This window comes from Thalassophryne amazonica, chromosome 4 (genome assembly GCF_902500255.1).
Source record: "Thalassophryne amazonica chromosome 4, fThaAma1.1, whole genome shotgun sequence".
Taxonomy (NCBI): Eukaryota; Metazoa; Chordata; class Actinopteri; order Batrachoidiformes; family Batrachoididae; genus Thalassophryne; species Thalassophryne amazonica.
The window spans coordinates 28,608,338-28,628,983 of record NC_047106.1 but is presented as its reverse complement, the minus strand read 5'-3'; the positions used below and the strand labels follow the sequence as shown (position 1 = coordinate 28,628,983).

General features: G+C 46.3%; 1 protein-coding gene across 1 annotated transcript in view; it reads right to left on the bottom strand.

Moving 5' to 3' along the window:
• The window catches only part of LOC117508887 (multiple epidermal growth factor-like domains protein 6), a 44,244-nt gene that overhangs the window by 2,155 nt on the left and 21,443 nt on the right, over positions 1-20,646 (bottom strand). Inside the window, exons 15-18 of the mRNA XM_034168729.1 lie at positions 20,439-20,630; positions 20,193-20,330; positions 19,923-20,105; positions 1,534-1,728 (exon numbers count right to left, since the gene is read on the bottom strand). Of these exons, the coding sequence (XP_034024620.1) occupies positions 1,534-1,728; positions 19,923-20,105; positions 20,193-20,330; positions 20,439-20,630 (708 nt within the window). The remainder of the gene's footprint in view (positions 1-1,533; positions 1,729-19,922; positions 20,106-20,192; positions 20,331-20,438; positions 20,631-20,646) is intronic.

The following is a 20,646-nucleotide window of genomic DNA, read 5'->3' as shown; positions in this document are numbered from 1 at the left end:
TCCCTCTTGGCATCCGCTGGTATCATGCAATGACGCTAGAATGTCCTCTCCAGTGGAGCTACAAAGCCTGGGCAGGCAAATCAATCAATCAATCAATCAACTTTTTTCTTATATAGCGCCAAATCACAACAAACAGTTGCCCCAAGGCGCTCCATATTGTAAGGCAAGGCCATACAATAATTATGAAAAACCCCAACGGTCAAAACGACCCCCTATGAGCAAGCACTTGGCCACAGTGGGAGGAAGATCTGCTGTTGCCCATGCACCAGGTCCCCCCCTCTCCACGTTACTGTGGTCCAAAGGAAAGGCAGAAGCCAATGCAGTTTGGCAGTGGCAGCGTCACAGGAGTTGCCGAGGAAGTGCTGAAGTTCAGCAACAGACTACCTCCGACTCCAGATTGTTCCTCAAGGTTTACTCCTGAAAGCGGTGTCCAAGCCTGGCTATAGCCGCAAGGCAGTGGAGGTTTGAGATCACAGTTTCCTTCTCCTAGATGAACTGCCTTCCTAGGCTGACAAGTTCCATCCACCTGAAGCAACTGATTTTGAGGCGCAAGAGACCCGCCTTTCTCCAGTCAGTAGAAACAGTTCTGCCGGGTTTAGAAGCTAAGCCATACAAGCAGGCCAGGAGCTGGGCTTGGTTGCCAGAGGCTATTTGAGACACACACCATATGGGAGCACTTTTTAGGTAGTGGGAACTTGTCCCCGCTGCCACCCCTGGCTGTAACAACCTTGGAACCTTGGTGATGTTCGGTCTGGTTAATTCATGATTTCACGAGGAAATAAGCTGATCATAATTTTTAATTTCTGCACACAATCAGTTATGATAAAAATCACCCAGTCCATCCAAAAAATGCTTTTAATAAAACACCCAAACCAAGGTTAGCCTCTTAGCTTTTCATTCAGTAACTCTGTGATGGGCGTGTTTGAGCTTCGTTTGTCCCGCCTAAGTCACGTAGGGTCCCAGCCAGAGACCAGGATTTTACAGTCTATGATAGTTACCTGCAGCAACACATCAATGTGTTTTCATAAGCTTAGAATAAGCTCTTCACATGGTAGCAGGACTCCTCATGGAGGCCGGCATGTTGCTACAGTAGCCCAAAAGGGACAGACTTACTCCACCTTTTGCACTGTGCCATGTGGCTGGATGACTGAAGAAAAAGAAAAGGAGTCAGTGGTCGCTCGCCTGTACGCTCTTTAGTGGTTGCAGAGAAGTTTGAGAAGCCTGACTTATTTATTGGTGAAATTGTGGAGACCATAATGCTGTTCACAAGAGATGGCAAGGGAGCATGACTGCCTGTCACCAAAGAAGTGACAATCAGAAAGGAAACAAAGTGAGTGGTAAGAGAAATCTGTAACCTCACCACCAGATGAAACTAAATTCTACACCCTGTAGCTTCAATCGAACAAGTTGGCATTTCTTTGAGTTATGCGTGTGAAGGTTTCCTCTCTGCAGCACCAAATCATTTAGAGACAACGTTATTATTCATGACTAAGAAGGATTAGTTGATCAATTATGAAAGGAAGACTTTCATACTGCAGACTTGGCCCCCTCTCGACAGTAAAAGCGTTCTTTGCAGGTTCCGGAGGCTGCTGTCAGACCCACACCAGCGCAATACTGGCCTCCACCACAAGGGGAGCATTCAGACGCATCACCAAGAGCTGGGCGAGAACCGTAGGTGCCCTCGGGACACGGTTCAGGGGAGGAGCTGCCCTCTGCGCAGTAGAAGCCCTGTGAATGGAATGACAGATTGATGTGCAGAGGGACACACAGAGAGAACATGAGAAAAAGATTTTTGTTTAGTGGGTTGGTCCAACTGATCCTGCAACATTTTTCTGGATAATTCATGTTGATTTGCTGAGGCCTTTCTTTTTGCCTCTGTCATATTAATAACTAATTCTCTGCTGAATTAAAAGACCATCACTGAGTGACCACAGAGGTCTGACTGGGCTGTTGCCAGTGAGCCGGCCCAATCAAACTATTAAGTACACTAACAGATTAAGGAATGACTTCTGTATTGCAGTGGGATTTGAGTGCATGTGATACATTTGTATCGGACCGTTTGCATAATGACGCGAACTGCTGCATTCTGGACAAGGTGCAGTTTAATTACACTGCATTTAAAGAGTTGCAGATGGAACTTTGAGTTTTGGTGAGTGGGCTTGTCATTTAAATTCTATCCTGATTGTTGTTATTCCCATCACTTTCAAAATTTAAAAATGACCATCCAACATGTCTTTTGAGATTTCTGCCCAGCTCGCTGTTTTAGAAATGAAAACTCAAATTCAAAACAGACTGTTTGATTAATTTAACCAACAAGTGATATCTCAGATGCATTCTGAGCATCCAGAACAATTTTAATGTTTTGAGAAGACTATAAAGTGGACACCATTTGACTTATGCAATTTGAAACTGTGGATATAAGTACTTTATTCTGAAAATAGCCAGCATTAATTTTATTAACATCTTGGTGTAAATAAGGTATCACCACATGTGTAGAACTCAAAAAGAATGATAGGTTGAGTTCTCATTAAAAAAACAACTGCAATGTGGTAAAATGTATTCATAAATATGAAAGAACAGACTCGTAATCATTATTAACTATCGCATACTGTATTTTTTTTCTCAAGATTTGTTTTTGCATAAATTTGAAAAAACAACAGATCATAAGTTTAGGATAAATTACTTATCATGAATTTAATTTTCGAAGTGGCACTAATGACAACACTCATACTGAACATAATTTCGCTTACATAGACTGATTTTGGAGATCAAGCAATAATTGCAGATGGGCTTTCTGAGGTCCCAGATAGCTTTTCTGATTTCCTTTTCTAACTTTCAGAATTGAGTAAATTAGCATATGGTCCATTGATACTTATGTGTAGACACTAGTCCCTAGAGGCAACTGTTTTTGGTTTCAAATCTGGGCAAATGCAGTCCCAGAAAATTCTGAATGTGACAAACAAGAAATGGGTGTTGTAAACAAGTCAATGCTGCTAAAAACAAACTTGCAGAAACAAAGATACTATTCTGACATGGTTTGCACATAAGACTGACATGGTTTGCACATAAGACTGGCATAGCATGTTTCAAATACACACATATATGTCAGATGGTGGGGGGGGGGGGACATACCATATTCTGTCCCCCCTGGTTGAAAAGGTGGGGGGGACATATCCCCCTATCCCCACCAAATTGCGCCCATGCATACATAGCATGTTTTTTTAATATGGGACTTAAATCATTTTACCATTAGACAGAGAGATAAACATGTGTCATCAGCATAGCACTGCAAGTACAGGCACAATTTCCATCAGTAGGTCTGTAAAACTACATATTCGGCTTTGAAATTTTGGATTATAACATATATACACGTGAAGACAAAAGATGCAAATATTACCTATAGGAGGAGGTTCAATTAACATTTTAATTGTGGTTATTCGTTTATATATTTTAAACTGGAATGCTGCCATAGAGGCATGTCTGGACTTGTTCAGTGACGTTTCATTGCTAAGTGCAGTTTCCTTGTGGCCAGTAAGGCCATTGTTGCTTGCGGGTGGTAAAATACAATTTTGTTTTCATCTTTTTTGAAATGATATTGTCATGGCACATTTTGTGTGACATCGCATATATTTTTGCATATCCCTACGAAATCCCACAGTCAATGCACATTTCACATTTAGTATTCAGAAACACGAGTTATGGTTGTGGGGTTAGAACAACAATGCAGAGCTTAGGGCCCCATCACACATAGTGTGAATACGTACAGCTCAGAGCGACTCATGGTGAAACAGCTCGTATGATTGAACCACGAAACAATGCAACGTCAGGCAGGCATGCATGATTCCAGTGTGATGGTTCGTGCACACAGGAACACACTGCCAGCAGTTGCTGTGAAGAAAACTAAATAAAGAATTTAAAAATACATGCTGCAATGGTTTTGTGCACGCGGGAACACAGCTTTTTCACAGCAAGTGCGCAATGTGGTTACACATCATGCAGCTGCTGAAAATAAAAATTACATGCCACCCATAGGACTCAAACCACACCTTCTGAAAGCTCTGATTACCAGTCAGAAACTTTACCACTGGGCTACAACTGCAGTCCTGTGAAAGTTGTGGGAATCTGCCTGATATAAGGAAGGAGATGGATGTATTTAAAATGAAATAAACCCACACACAATATAAAAACACTGCATTTATCAAGTGGCCAATACAAATATGATCCATCTGTTCCTCTGTAGATGATCCATGGTCACAGACATACAGTCATCAAGAGGTTGTTAAATAACCCTGGTTAAATAAAAAAAAAAACACCACAGGATTTGAACCAACATACTCTGATTACCAGATGGAAACTTTACCACTGCACAACAATCACTCTCTTATAACAGGAGCATGAAATGGATAAAATCAACAAGCAGATAAAGATATTTTCTAAGAAAAAAAAGTGCTGTGATGACTGTCCAAACATTGTTTGGTACGGCATATTTCTGCTGATACATGACTGAAAGTGGCGTATGTGTCACACTGTTGGCTTGTCCTGGTCCTACAGTGCACTGCTCACGGCCCGACATGCATGCCCTGTCAGACGTGACAGTCAGTCAGATTGCCTGCTGCATGTCCAAACAGACTGACGGCCCGTTTCTCCTCCCATCACAAAAGTGATATATGTTTTTATGGATTTACACACAAGCACACACATGTGCGCCTCTGTCAAAACACTGGACGTGTGCTGCAGCTGTGATGTCCAGAACCTGAGATGTCTCAACAGCTATGGGGCAGCCAGCCACGCCCCCTGTCCTGTCAGCGCACAGACCAAGATGTCACTCTGTGAACAGATGAAAGATGCCCCACGTGCGAGCGGGGGGAACCACACGTACAGATGTAAATGAGTCCACCCACCACTTTAATCATATCTTAGATCTTGTTCTGACTTATGGTATGGATATAGACTTAACAGTATTCCCTGAAAACTCCCTTCTGTCTGATCATTTCTGTCATTCATTTCTTAATAACATTTACATTTACTCTGATGGACTACCCAGCAGTGGGGAATAAGTTTCATTACACTATCAATCAATCAATCAACTTTTTTCTTGTATAGTGCCAAATCACAACAAACAGTTGCCCCAAGGCGCTCCACATTGCAAGGCAAGGCCATACAATAATATGAAACACAGTCTACGTCTAAAGCAACATAACCAAGGGATGGTCCAGGGTCACCCGATCCAGCCCTAGCTATAAGCCTTAGCGAAAAGGAAAGTTTTAAGCCTAATCTTAAAAGTAGAGAGGGTATCTGTCTCCCTGATCTGAATTGGGAGCTGGTTCCACAGGAGAGGAGCCTGAAAGCTGAAGGCACTGCCTCCCATTCTACTCTTACAAACCCTAGGAACTACAAGTAAGCCCGCAGTCTGAGAGCGAAGCGCTCTAATGGGGTAATATGGTACTATGAGGTCCCTAAGATAGATGGGACCTGATTATTCAAAACCTTATAAGTAAGAAGAAGAATTTTATATTCTATTCTAGCATTAACAGGAAGCCAATGAAGGGAGGCCAACACGGGTGAGATATGCTCTCTCCTGCTAGTCCCGTCAGTACTCTAGCTGCAGCATTCTGAACCAACTGAAGGCTTTTTAGGGAACTTTTAGGACAACCTGATAATAATGAATTACAATAGTCCAGCCTAGAGGAAATAAATGCATGAATTAGTTTTTCAGCATCACTCTGAGACAAGACCTTTCTGATTTTAGAGATATTGCGTAAATGCAAAAAGGCAGTCCTACATATTTGTTTAATATGCGCTTTGAATGACATATCCTGATCAAAAATAACTCCAAGATTTCTCACAGTATTACTAGAGATCAGGGAAATGCCATCCAGAGTAATGATTGGTTAGACACCATGCTTCTAAGATTTGTGGGGCCAAGTACAATAACATCAGTTTTATCTGAGTTAAAAGCACGAAATTAGAGGTCATCCATGTCTTTATGTCTGTAAGACAATCCTGCAGTTTAGCTAATTTGTGCGTATCCTCTGGCTTCATGGATAGATAAAGCTGGGTATCATCTGCGTAACAATGAAAATTTAAGCAATACGTCTAATAATACTGCCCAAGGGAAGCATGTATAAAGTGAATAAAATTGGTCCTAGCACAGAACCTTGTGGAACTCCATAATTAACTTTAGTCTGTGAAGAAGATTCCCCATTTACATGAACAAACTGTAATCTATAGACAAATATGATTCAAACCACCGCAGCGCAATGCCTTTAATACCTATGACATGCTCTAATCTCTGTAATAAAATTTTATGGTCAACAGTATCAAAAGCAGCACTGAGGTCCAACAGAACAAGCACAGAGATAAGTCCACTGTCCGAAGCCATAAAAGAGTCATTTGTAACCTTCACTAATGCTGTTTCTGTACTATGATGAATTCTAAAACCTGACTGAAACTCTTCAAATAGACCATTCCTCTGCAGGTGATCAGTTAGCTGTTTTACAACTACCCTCTCAAGAATCTTTGGGAGAAAAGGAAGGTTGGAGATTGGCCTATAATTAGCTAAGATAGCTGGGTAAGTGATGGCTTTTTAAGTAATGGTTTAATTACTGCCACCTTAAAGGCCTGTGGTACATAACCAACTAACAAAGATAGATTGATCATATTTAAGATTGAAGCATTAATAATGGTAGGACTTCTTGAGCAGCCTGGCAGGAATGGGGTCTAATAAGCATGTTGATGGTTTGGATGAAGTAACTAATGAAAATAACTCAGACAGAACAATCGGAGAGAAAGAGTCTAACCAAATACCGGCATCACTGAAAGCAGCCAAAGATAACGATACATCTTTGGGATGGTTATGAGTAATTTTTTCTCTAATAGTCAAAATTTTGTTAGCAAAGAAAGTCATGAAGTCATTACTAGTTAAAGTTAATGGAATACTCAGCTCAATAGAGCTCTGACTCTTGTCAGCCTGGCTACAGTGCTGAAAAGAAACCTGGGGTTGTTCTTATTTTCTCATTAGTGATGAGTAGAAAGATGTCCTAGCTTCACGAAGGGCTTTCTTATAGAGCACAAACTCTGTTTCCAGGCTAAGTGAAGATCTTCTAAATTAGTGAGACGCCATTTCCTCTCCAACTTACGGGTTATCTGCTTAAGCTAACGAGTTTGTGAGTTATACCACGGAGTCAGAACACTTCTGATTTAAAGCTCTCTTTTCAGAGGAGCTACAGCATCCAAAGTTGTCCTTCAATGAGGATGTAAAACTATTGACAAGATACTCTAACTCCCTTACAGAGTTTAGGTAGCTACTCTGCTCTGTGTTGGTATATGACATTAGAGAACATAAAGAAGGAATCATATCCTTAAACCTAGTTACAGCGCTTTCTGAAAGACTTCTAGTGTAATGAAACTTATTCCCCACTGCTGGGTATCCATCAGGGTAAATGTAAATGTTATTAAAAAATGATCAGACAAAAGGGAGTTTTCAGGAATACTGTTAAGTCTTCTATTTCCATACCATAAGTCAGAACAAGATCTAAAATATGATTAAAGTGGTGGGTGGACTCATTTACTTTTGAGCAAAGCCGATAGAGTCTAATAATAGATTAAATGCAGTGTTGAGGCTGTCATTCTCAGCATCTGTGTGGATGTTAAAATCGCCCACTATAATTATCTTATCTGGCTAAGCACTAAGTCAGACAAAAGGTCTGAAAATTCACAGAGAAACTCACAATAACGACCAGGTGGACGATAGATAATAACAAATAAAACTGTTTTTTGGGACTTCCAATTTGGATGGACAAGACTAAGAGACAAGCTTTCAAATGAATTAAAGCTCTGTCTAGGTTTTTGATTAATTAATAAGCTGGAATGGAAGATTGCTGCTAATCCTCCGCCCCGGCCCGTGCTACGAGCATTCTGACAGTTAGTGTGACTCGGGGGTGTTGACTCATTTAAACTAACATATTCATCCTGCTGTAACCAAGTTTCTGTTAGGCAGAATAAATCAATACGTTGATCAATTATTATATCATTTACCAACAGGGACTTAGAAGAAAGAGACCTAATGTTTAATAGACCACATTTAACTGTTTTAGTCTGTGGTGCAATTGAAGGTGCTATATTATTTTTTCTTTTTGAATTTTTATGCTTAAATAGATTTTGCTAGTTATTGGTGGTCTGGGAGCAGGCACCGTCTCTACGGGGATGGGGTAATAGGGGGATGGCAGGGGGAGAGAAGCTGCAGAGAGGTGTATAAGACCACAGCTCTGCCTCCTGGTCCCAACGCTAGACAGTCACAGTTTGGAGGATCCCAAAAAATTGGCCAGATTTCTAGAAATGAGAGCTGCTCCCTCTAAGTGGGATGGATGCCGTCTCTCCTAACAAGACCAGGTTTTCCCCAGAAGCTTTGCCAATTATCAATGAAGCCCACCTCATTTTTTGGACACCACTCAGACAGCCAGCAATTCAAGGAGAACATGCGGCTAAACATGTCACTCCGGTCTGATTGGGGAGGGGCCCAGAGAAAACAACAGAGTCCGACATTGTTGTTGCAAAGTTACACACCGATTCAATGTTAATTTTAGTGACCTCCGATTGGCGTAACCGAGTGTCATTACTGCGACGTGAATTACAATCTTACCAATTTACGCTTAGCCTTAGCCAGCAATTTCAAATGTCCTTCGATGTCGCCTGCTCTGGCCCCCGGAAGACAATTGACAATGGTTGCTGGTGTCGCTAACTTCACATTTCTCAAAACAGAGTCGCCACTAGAAGTCTTCAGAAAGCGCTGTAACTAGGTTTAAGGATATGATTCCTTCTTTATGTTCTCTAATGCCATATACCAACACAGTGCAGAGTAGCTACCTAAACTCTGTAAGGGAGATAGAGTATCTCGTCAATAGTTTTACATCCTCATTGAAGACAACTTTGGATGCTGTAGCTCCTCTGAAAAAGAGAGCTTTAAATCAGAAGTGTCTGACTCCATGGTATAACTCACAAACTCGTAGCTTAAAGCAGATAACCCGTAAGTTGGAGAGGAAATGGCGTCTCACTAATTTAGAAGATCTTCACTTAGCCTGGAAAAAGAGTCTGTTGCTCTATAAAAAAGCCCTCCGTAAAGCTAGGACATCTTTCTACTCATCACTAATTGAAGAAAATAAGAACAACCCCAGGTTTCTTTTCAGCACTGTAGCCAGGCTGACAAAGAGTCAGAGCTCTATTGAGCTGAGTATTCCATTAACTTTAACTAGTAATGACTTCATGACTTTCTTTGCTAACAAAATTTTAACTATTAGAGAAAAAATTACTCATAACCATCCCAAAGACGTATCGTTATCTTTGGCTGCTTTCAGTGATGCCGGTATTTGGTTAGACTCTTTCTCTCCGATTGTTCTGTCTGAGTTATTTTCATTAGTTACTTCCTCCAAACCATCAACATGTTTGTTAGACCCCATTCCTACCAGGCTGCTCAAGGAAGCCCTACCATTATTTAATGCTTCGATCTTAAATATGATCAATCTATCTTTGTTAGTTGGCTATGTACCACAGGCTTTTAAGGTGGCAGTAATTAAACCATTACTTAAAAAGCCATCACTTGACCCCAGCTATCTTAGCTAATTATAGGCCAATCTCCAACCTTCCTTTTCTCTCAAAAATTCTTGAATGGGTAGTTGTAAAACAGCTAACTGATCATCTGCAGAGGAATGGTCTATTTGAAGAGTTTCAGTCAGGTTTTAGAATTCATCATAGTACAGAAACAGCATTAGTGAAGGTTACAAATGATCTTCTTATGGCCTCGGACAGTGGACTCATCTCTGTGCTTGTTCTGTTAGACCTCAGTGCTGCTTTTGATACTGTTGACCATAAAATTTTATTACAGAGATTAGAGCATGCCATAGGTATTAAAGGCACTGCGCTGCGGTGGTTTGAATCATATTTGTCTAATAGATTACAATTTGTTCATGTAAATGGGGAATCTTCTTCACAGACTAAAGTTAATTATGGAGTTCCACAAGGTTCTGTGCTAGGACCAATTTTATTCACTTTATACATGCTTCCCTTAGGCAGTATTATTAGACGGTATTGCTTAAATTTTCATTGTTACGCAGATGCTACCCAGCTTTATCTATCCATTAAGCCAGAGGACACACACCAATTAGCTAAACTGCAGGATTGTCTTACAGACATAAAGACATGGATGACCTCTAATTTCCTGCTTTTAAACTCAGATAAAACTGAAGTTATTGTACTTGGCCCCACAAATCTTAGAAACATGGTGTCTAACCAGATCCTTACTCTGGATGGCATTACCCTGACCTCTAGTAATACTGTGAGAAATCTTGGAGTCATTTTTGATCAGGATATGTCATTCAAAGCGCATATTAAACAAATATGTAGGACTGCTTTTTGCATTTACGCAATATCTCTAAAATCAGAAAGGTCTTGTCTCAGAGTGATGCTGAAAAACTAATTCATGCATTTATTTCCTCTAGGCTGGACTATTGTAATTCATTATTATCAGGTTGTCCTAAAAGTTCCCTAAAAGCCTTCAGTTAATTCAAAATGCTGCAGCTAGAGTACTGACGGGGACTAGAAGGAGAGAGCATATCTCACCCATATTGGCCTCTCTTCACTGGCTTCCTGTTAATTCTAGAATAGAATTTAAAATTCTTCTTCTTACTTATAAGGTTTTGAATAATCAGGTCCCATCTTATCTTAGGGACCTCGTAGTACCATATCACCCCAATAGAGTGCTTCGCTCTCAGACTGCAGGCTTACTTGTAGTTCCTAGGGTTTGTAAGAGTAGAATGGGAGGCAGAGCCTTCAGCTTTCAGGCTCCTCTCCTGTGGAACCAGCTCCCAATTCAGATCAGGGAGACAGACACCCTCTCTACTTTTAAGATTAGGCTTAAAACTTTCCTTTTTGCTAAAGCTTATAGTTAGGGCTGGATCAGGTGACCCTGAACCATCCCTTAGTTATGCTGGTATAGACGTAGACTGCTGGGGGGTTCCCATGATGCACTGTTTCTTTCTCTTTTTGCTCTGTATGCACCACTCTGCATTTAATCATTAGTGATCGATCTCTGCTCCCCTCCACAGCATGTCTTTTTCCTGGTTCTCTCCCTCAGCCCCAACCAGTCCCAGCAGAAGACTGCCCCTCCCTGAGCCTGGTTCTGCTGGAGGTTTCTTCCTGTTAAAAGGGAGTTTTTCCTTCCCACTGTAGCCAAGTGCTTGCTCACAGGGGGTCGTTTTGACCGTTGGGGTTTTACATAATTATTGTATGGCCTTGCCTTACAATATAAAGCGCCTTGGGGCAACTGTTTGTTGTGATTTGGCGCTATATAAAAAAAAAATTGATTGATTGATTGATTGATGTGCTGGGGGGGAGCCGACACTCTGGCATGCCACACTCGGCAACTTCAGAGTCATGGGGCACTTAGACAAATTTCCATCCACCTCGACAGTGGTGGTCTGCAGACTGTTTTCGTGATGATAGTACAAATGGCCACACATTTTCTAAGTGCCATGCGAGCGGTGTTAGATGTTGTTGTTAGATGTTAGATGCACGTGTCAGCAAGAATCTGGCCGACACCTGTCGCGAGAGAGTTCGATGGGTTTGCACAGCGCACACTCTGTCTTTCAGCCGCTGGTGTCCACAAATAGTTGTAGCAACAGGGGTACGAGGCGTTGGAGAGAGCTCCGAAATTACACGTTTTGCACACGGTTCCTGCTTCATGGCCACTTTCTGCACAAATCAACCAAATTCGCACTATATGTAAAGGAGCCCATAAGAAAACACTGAATTTTTTTTTATTTATTATTACTTTACTTTATTTTTTGCAGAACTGATCCGCTATGTTGTCTTCAGAGATATGATCACAGCCTACTGGCAGAGGAATATATGGGAATACCTAGGATATGTACGAATTTGACTGAAAAATACATATGAATATGTGATTTGCTTTGTTCCGTGTTTTACAACCCCAATTCCAATGAAGCTGGGACGTTGTGTGAAATGTAAATAAAATCAGAATACAATGACTTGCAAAACCTCTTCAACCTATATTGAATTGAATACACCACAAAGACAAGATATTTAATGTTCAAACTGATAAACTTTTTTGTTTTTGGGCAAATATTTGCTCATTTTGAAATGGATGCCTGCAACACGTTTCAAAAAAGTTGGGACGGGGCAACAAAAAACTGGGAAAGTTGATGAATGCTCAAGAAACACCTAATTGGAAACAGGTGTCATGATTGGGTATATGAGGAGTATGCTCGTATGCTCATAAGGAGTATGCTTTTGGGTATGCTCGTAAAAGGCGCATCCCCAAAAGGCTCAGCCGGTCACAAGCAAAGATGGGGCAAGGATCACCACTTTGTGAACAACTGTGTGAAAAAATAGTCCAACAGTTTAAGAATAATGTTTCTCAATGTTCAATTACAAGGAATTTAGGGATTCCATCATCTACAGTGCATAATGTAATCAGAAGATTCAGAGAATCTGGTGAACTTTCTACACGTAAGCGGCAAGGCCGAAAACCGTCATTGAATGCCTGTGACCTTCGATCCCTCAGGCGGCACTGCATTAAAAACCGACATCATTGTGTAAAGGATCTTTACCGCGTGGGCTCAGGAACACTTCAGAAAACCATTGTCAGTTAACACAGTTCGTTGCTACATCTACAAGTGCAAGTTAAAACTCTACCATGCAAAGCGAAAGCCATGCATCAACAACATCCAGAAACACCGCCGCCTTCTCTGGGCCGGAGCTCATTTGAAATGGACAGATGCAAAGTGGAAAAATGTTCTGTGGTCTGAGTCCACATTTCAAATTGTTTTTGGAAATTATGGACGTCATGTCCTCCAGACAAAAGAGGAAAAAGACCATCCAGATTGTTACCAGCGCAAAGTTCAAAAGCCAGCATCTGTGATGGTATGGGGTTGTGTTCGTGCCCATGGCATGGGCAACTTACACATCGGTGATGGCACCATCAGTGCTGAAAGGTTCATCCAGGTTTTGGAGCAACACATGCTGCCATCTAGGCGACATCTTTTTCAGGGACGTCCCTGCTTATTTCAGCAAGACAATGCCAAACCACATTCTGCACGTGTTACAACAGTGTGGCTTCGTAGTAAAAGAGTGCGGGTACTAGACTGGCCTGCCTGCAGTCTAGACCTGTCACCCATTGAAGATGTGTGGTGCATTATGAAGCGCAGAATACGACAACGGAGACCCCGGACAAGTCGTACATCAAGCAAGAATGGGAAAGAATTCCGCCTACAAAACTTCAACAATTAGTGTCCTCAGTTCCCAAACGCTTATTGAGTGTTGTTAGAAGGAAAGATGATGTAACACAGTGGTAAACATACCACTGTCCCAGCTTTTTTGAAACATGTTGCAGGCATCCATTTCAAAATGAGCAAATATTTACACAAAAACAATAAAGTTTATCAGTTTGAACATTAAATATCTTGTCTTTGTGTTGTATTCAATTGAATATAGGTTGAAGAGGATTTGCAAATCACTGTATTCTGTTTTTATTTACATTTTACACAAGGTCCCAACTTCATTGGAACTGGGGTTGTACAACGTTTTAGTGAGAGTAAACTATTTCAATTTATCTGCACATTGTTTTTTTCCTTAAAATGTGAAACAAAACATTAAACCTAAACTGGAACCATTTTCGTGTATATTTGTAAAAAGGAGATCAGTATTTAGTCTGAGTGTGTTGTGTGGGCCGCTGAAGAGGAGGTACTGCTGGCCCACCACCACCAGAGGGCGCCCTGCCTGGAGTGCGGGCTCCAGGCACCAGAGGGCGCTGCCGCATCATGGGAGTAGCCTGGGTGACAGCTGTCACCCATCACCAGACACAGCTGTTCCACTCAGCACAGAGGTATATCAGGAGGACGGCGTCTCCACCTCAGTGCCGAGATATCGCCTAAGACTAAGGTAGTATTCTCTGCATTTATATATCGCATAACCAGCTAAACCCGTTAAACCTTTTCAGGACTGGTGACTACAGATAGCTTCATTGTTTGGATAAGTACTCACCTTCCTGCTGTTCTTTGACAAGAGGTGGAGGCGGCTTCTCCCCTCTCCGTTACTGGGTGCGGTCATCCACGCCTGTGTGTTGTTGCTCTCTCCTGCCAGCAGTACCGGATCCGACGAGCGGAGGCAGTGGCCACCTGGGAATTCGGGACTTGGCGGTTCCAGTATTTCCAGGGTTCGGTGGCAGAGGAGATCTGGGTGGTTCCGGTTCGACTGAGACGGACGTCTCCTACCTTTGAGCATGCCCACACGACACCAGCGGATTCGACCCCAAATTGTGTTTGTTATATTAATTGTGCTTGTTTCACAGAAGTAAATCTTGTTATTTACCTTCTCCATTGTCCGTTCATTGCGCCCCCTGTTGTGGGTCCGTGTTCCTACACTTTCACAACAGGATATCTCGGCCAGCGTCATGGATCCCGAGGGGCGTCAACCGGCTGTTGAACGGCCAATGGAAGACCAAGGCGCGGCGGAGGCTTCGGGAGGGGTAATCGGTGAGTTGCAGCGGATCCTCACCGCTTTCACCTCTCGGATCGATTTAATGACCGAGCAGCACGTTCTCCTAAACCGCAGGGTGGAGGCTCTCGCCGCACAAGTGGAGGCACGCCCTTTGGGCGCCGCTGCGGCTCTCCCTCCCGAGGACCCTGCGCGCGAAAGTGACGTTCCACTGGTCGTTCAACGGTCCCTCCCTCCGTCCCCTGAAGCATACATAAGCCCTCCAGAACCGTACGGAGGCTGTGTGGAGACGTGCGCGGACTTTCTTATGCAGTGTTCGCTCGTCTTCGCTCAGCGTCCCGTGATGTACGCGACTGATGCTAGCAAAGTAGCTTATGTGATAAATCTGCTTCGCGGGGAGGCACGCGCTTGGGCTACAGCGCTCTGGGAGCAGAACTCACGGCTCCTTCATACATACGATGGGTTTGTACGGGAGCTCAGAACGGTGTTCGATCATCCCAACAGAGGAGAGTCCGCTTCAACCGCACTACTGTCCATACGACAGGGGCGTCGGAGCGCAGCTGCCTATGCAGTCGCCTTCCGCATCGCGGCGGCGAGATCCGGCTGGAATAGCACTGCCCTCCGCGCTGCCTTTGTAAACGGACTGTCTCTGGTCCTAAAAGAGCACCTGGTGGCTAAGGACGAACCGCGGGATTTAGATGGGCTCATCGATCTAGTCATACGACTCGACAACCGGTTAAAAGAACGCCGTCGGGAACGAGGCGAAGGGCGTGGCCAGGCACGCGTCGTCCCTCTCCCTTCCGGGTCCGATCGAGCTCCGCCCTCCCCACGCTCCTCTGTCTCTGCGCTCCGTGCGCCTATGGCTCCCCCTGCTGACGAAGCTATGGACACGAGCAGGGCAACATTTAGGGCACCTGGAGCACAAAGGAGGCGGGCCCACGGAGCTTGTTATGTTTGTGGCTCGAGTGAGCATCTCGCAAACGACTGCCCCGAGCGGTTAAACTCCAACGCCCGCCCCTAGAGACTGGGCCAGGGGTGGGCCAAAACATTCACGTGGGACACACCCACATTGCTACACGACTCCCAGTCACGATCCTTTATGAGGATTCAACCCTGAAGGCCCCAGCACTGGTGGACACGGGCTCTGAGGGGAATCTGCTTGACAGTAGATGGGCCAGGGAGATAGGGCTCCCTCTGGTGGCTCTTACCTCGCCTGTGCAGGTTCGGGCGCTAGATGGCTCCCTACTCCCACCAATCACACATAAGACACCTCCAGTAACTCTGGTGGTGTCAGGTAACCACCGGGAGGTGATCGAGTTCTTCGTGACTCAGGCCACCTCCCGTGTGGTTTTGGGGTTTCCATGGATGCTAAAGCACAATCCCCGGATCGATTGGCCGTCCGGGGTAGTGGTTCAGTGGAGCGAAACCTGCCATCGGGAGTGTCTAGGTTCCTCGGTTCCTCCCGGCTCCCAAGCTAAGGAGGAGGTCCGAGTCCCGCCCAATCTGAAGGCGGTGCCAGCGGAGTACCATGACCTCGCTGACGTGTTCAGCAAGGATCTGGCTCTCACGCTTCCTCCCCACCGCCCGTACGATTGTGCCATTGATTTGGTTCCAGGCAGTGAGTTTCCGTCCAGTAGGCTGTACAACCTCTCACGGCCGGAGCGTGAATCAATGGAGACCTACATCCGGGACTCATTAGCTGCCGGGTTGATCCGGAATTCCACCTCTCCGATGGGTGCTGGTTTCTTTTTTGTGGGTAAAAAGGATGGCGGGCTTCGTCCATGCATTGACTATAGGGGGTTGAACGAAATCACGGTTCGCAATCGATACCCGTTGCCCCTGTTGGATTCGGTGTTCACCCCCTTGCATGGAGCCAATATCTTCACCAAACTTGATCTTAGGAATGCGTATCATTTGGTTCGGATCCGGAAGGGAGATGAATGGAAGACGGCATTTAACACCCCGTTGGGTCATTTTGAGTACCTGGTCATGCCGTTCGGTCTCACTAACGCTCCCGCGACCTTCCAAGCGTTGGTAAACGATGTCCTGCGGGACTTCCTGCACCGGTTCGTCTTCGTGTATCTGGACGATATACTCATCTTTTCCCCGGATCCTGAGACTCATGTCCGGCATGTCCGTCAGGTTCTGCAGCGGTTGTTGGAGAACCGCCTGTTTGTGAAGGGCGAGAAGTGTGAGTTCCACCGCACTTCTTTGTCCTTCCTGGGGTTTATAATCGCCTCTAACTCCGTCGCCCCGGATCCGGCCAAGGTTGCGGCGGTGAGAGATTGGCCCCAACCTACAAGCCGTAGGAAGCTGCAACAGTTCCTCGGTTTTGCTAATTTCTACAGGAGGTTCATCAAGGGCTATAGTCAGGTAGTTAGCCCCCTGACAGCCCTGACCTCTCCAAAAGTTCCCTTCACCTGGTCGGATCGGTGCGAGGCCGCGTTCAAGGAGTTGAAACGGCGCTTCTCATCTGCACCAGTTCTGGTGCAGCCCGATCCTAGCCGCCAGTTAGTGGTTGAAGTGGATGCCTCGGACTCAGGGATAGGAGCGGTGCTCTCCCAGAGCGGGAAGACCGATAAGGTCCTTCACCCGTGTGCCTATTTTTCTCGCAGGTTGACCCCCGCTGAACGGAACTATGACGTCGGCAATCGGGAACTCCTTGCTGTGAAAGAGGCCCTCGAAGAGTGGAGACATCTGTTGGAGGGAACAGCCGTGCCATTCACGGTTTTCACTGACCATCGGAACCTGGAGTATATCAGGACCGCCAAGCGGCTGAACCCCAGGCAAGCCCGCTGGTCACTGTTCTTTGGCCGTTTTGACTTCCGGATTACCTACCGTCCCGGGACCAAGAATCAGAGATCGGATGCATTGTCCCGGGTGCACGAAGATGAGGTCAAAACGGAACCGTCGGATCCCCCGGATCCCATCATCCCGGAGTCCGCTATCGTGGCCGCCCTCACCTGGGACGTGGAGAAGACCGTCCGGGAGGCCCTGACCCGTGTCCCGGACCCCGGAAACGGACCAAAAAACAGACTATACGTCCCACCAGAGGCTAGGGCTGCAGTCCTGGACTTCTGTCACGGTTCTAAGCTCTCCTGTCACCCAGGGGTGCGAAGGACCGTGGCAGTCGTCCGGCAACGCTTCTGGTGGGCATCCCTGGAGGCCGACGTCCGGGACTACGTCCAGGCCTGTACCACCTGCGCCAGGGGCAAGGCCGACCACAGGAAGACCTCAGGGCAGCTACAGCCACTGCCCGTGCCTCATCGCCCCTGGTCCCACATCGGCCTGGACTTCGTCACGGGTCTTCCGCCGTCCCAGGGAAACACCGTCATCTTCACGATAGTGGACCGTTTCTCCAAGGCGGCCCACTTCGTGGCCCTCCCGAAGCTCCCTACGGCCCAGGAGACAGCGGACCTCCTGGTCCACCACGTCGTCCGTCTGCATGGCATACCATCAGACATCGTCTCCGATCGCGGTCCCCAGTTCACCTCACACGTCTGGAGGAGCTTCTGCCGGGAACTGGGGGCCACGGTCAGCCTCTCGTCTGGGTACCACCCCCAGACCAACGGGCAGGCAGAGCGGGCGAATCAAGAACTGGAGCAGACACTTCGCTGTGTGACAGCCGCGCACCCGACGGCCTGGAGTACCCACCTGGCCTGGATCGAGTACGCCCACAACAGCCAAGTGTCATCAGCCACCGGCCTCTCCCCGTTTGAGGTGTGCTTGGGGTATCAGCCCCCCTTGTTTCCGGTGGTTGAGGGAGAGGTCGGTGTGCCCTCGGTCCAGGCCCACCTACGGAAGTGCCGTCGGGTGTGGCGTGCCGCCCGCTCTGCCTTGTTGCAGGCCCGGACGAGGGCGAAGAAACATGCAGACCGGCGACGAGCCCCGGCCCCCAAGTATCGTCCTGGGCAGGAGGTCTGGTTGTCCACCAAGGACATTCCTCTACAGGTCGACTCACCAAAACTCCAGGAACGGTACATCGGACCGTATAAGATCCTCAAGGTCGTCAACCCCGCCGCAGTGAGGCTCCAGCTTCCGGCCTCACTGCTGATACATCCAGTTTTTCATGTTTCCCGGATTAAGCCCCTTCACACCTCACCCCTCTGCACCCCGGGTCCGGCGCCGCCTCCTGCCCGGATCATTGATGGAGCGCCGGCTTGGACTGTCCGCCGGCTCCTTGATGTCCGTCGGATGGGCCGGGGTTTTCAGTATCTGGTGGACTGGGAGGGGTACGGACCCGAGGAGCGCTCCTGGGTGAAGAAGGGTTTCATCCTGGACCCGGCCCTCCTGGCCGACTTCTACCGTCGCCATCCGGACAAGCCCGGTCGTGCGCCAGGAGGCGCCCGTTGAGGGGGGGGTCCTGTTGTGTGGGCCGCTGAAGAGGAGGTACTGCTGGCCCACCACCACCAGAGGGCGCCCTGCCTGGAGTGCGGGCTCCAGGCACCAGAGGGCGCTGCCGCATCATGGGAGTAGCCTGGGTGACAGCTGTCACCCATCACCAGACACAGCTGTTCCACTCAGCACAGAGGTATATCAGGAGGACGGCGTCTCCACCTCAGTGCCGAGATATCGCCTAAGACTAAGGTAGTATTCTCTGCATTTATATATCGCATAACCAGCTAAACCCGTTAAACCTTTTCAGGACTGGTGACTACAGATAGCTTCATTGTTTGGATAAGTACTCACCTTCCTGCTGTTCTTTGACAAGAGGTGGAGGCGGCTTCTCCCCTCTCCGTTACTGGGTGCGGTCATCCACGCCTGTGTGTTGTTGCGCTCTCCTGCCAGCAGTACCGGATCCGACGAGCGGAGGCAGTGGCCACCTGGGAATTCGGGACTTGGCGGTTCCAGTATTTCCAGGGTTCGGTGGCAGAGGAGATCTGGGTGGTTCCGGTTCGACTGAGACGGACGTCTCCTACCTTCGAGCCTGCCCACACGACACCAGCGGATTCGACCCCAAATTGTGTTTGTTATATTAATTGTGCTTGTTTCAGTAGTAAATCTTGTTATTTACCTTCTCCATTGTCCGTTCATTGCGCCCCCTGTTGTGGGTCCGTGTTCCTACACTTTCACAACAGAGTGCCCTTTTTAGTTCTCAGTATCTCTATCATTACTTTGCTGCTGCTGCTGCTATGTTATTTACATCTTTAATGTCCAGTTTTTATGCTCATCCTGGGTAAATCCTTGCTTTGTTGTTTTTAATTGGGGGAGGAAATGAAGCAGTTGTTGTTGTTGTTGCAAATGTGGTAAATCTGAATTAATTGCTGGACATAAATACAAAACAATCTCAGAGAGAGAAATATGTTACGTGCTGAGATCACACATTCAGAGTAACACACACATAGAAAGGGAAGAGAGAGTCACACTTTCACTCGCACAACAAAGCTGTTTTTCAGAGTGTGGATTAATACTACCTGAGGACAGACTATCGGTGTGTGAGATCCTGGAGTGTGACAATAATGCCTGGATGGACATAAAATACATGTCTCGCCACTGTGACCGAGTGTGTGGTTCTTGAATTGGCCCGCCTGGCAAGGGTAGGTGTACGGGTATCCAGTCCCACGGGGGCAGTAGTGCCCATCTGGACATGACCCAGTCTGAAGCCACACAATATATGAGATAACTGGTATTATATTAGAGTTTTTCACACATTGTTTTTATTTTTGAGTGGTTACACATTTTACCGGTCTCGTAAGAGGCTGCTCCCGAGGCTTCTCAGAGTAACAGTATTTCCCACTGGGACACTGGACACACTCACTGACATCACGCAGACCAGGAAATTCACCGTAGGTACCATTGGGGCATGGCACAGGATTGGGATCCTATGTGGGGGGAATCAAAAACTACTGTTCTTTATCATAATACACCAACAATGTGTGTTACTTTTGAAAAATGTTTAATTGAAGCATCTGTCGATATCTCTAACTCACTATGCCTCCTCCGGGGCAGTAGAAGCCTTGAGGGCAGAGGGTGGCTGAGCGCTGAGGGTCTCTGGCTAAGCCCTGAGAGCACAGAAAGCCTGGTGGGCACACCATGATGCTCAGCATGGCCTCCTCACTGGTGGTTTCGTTGCTGCAGTAGTGGCCCTGCAGGCACGGAGAACACTCGGCAGAACCTTCATCCTACACACAGCAGGAC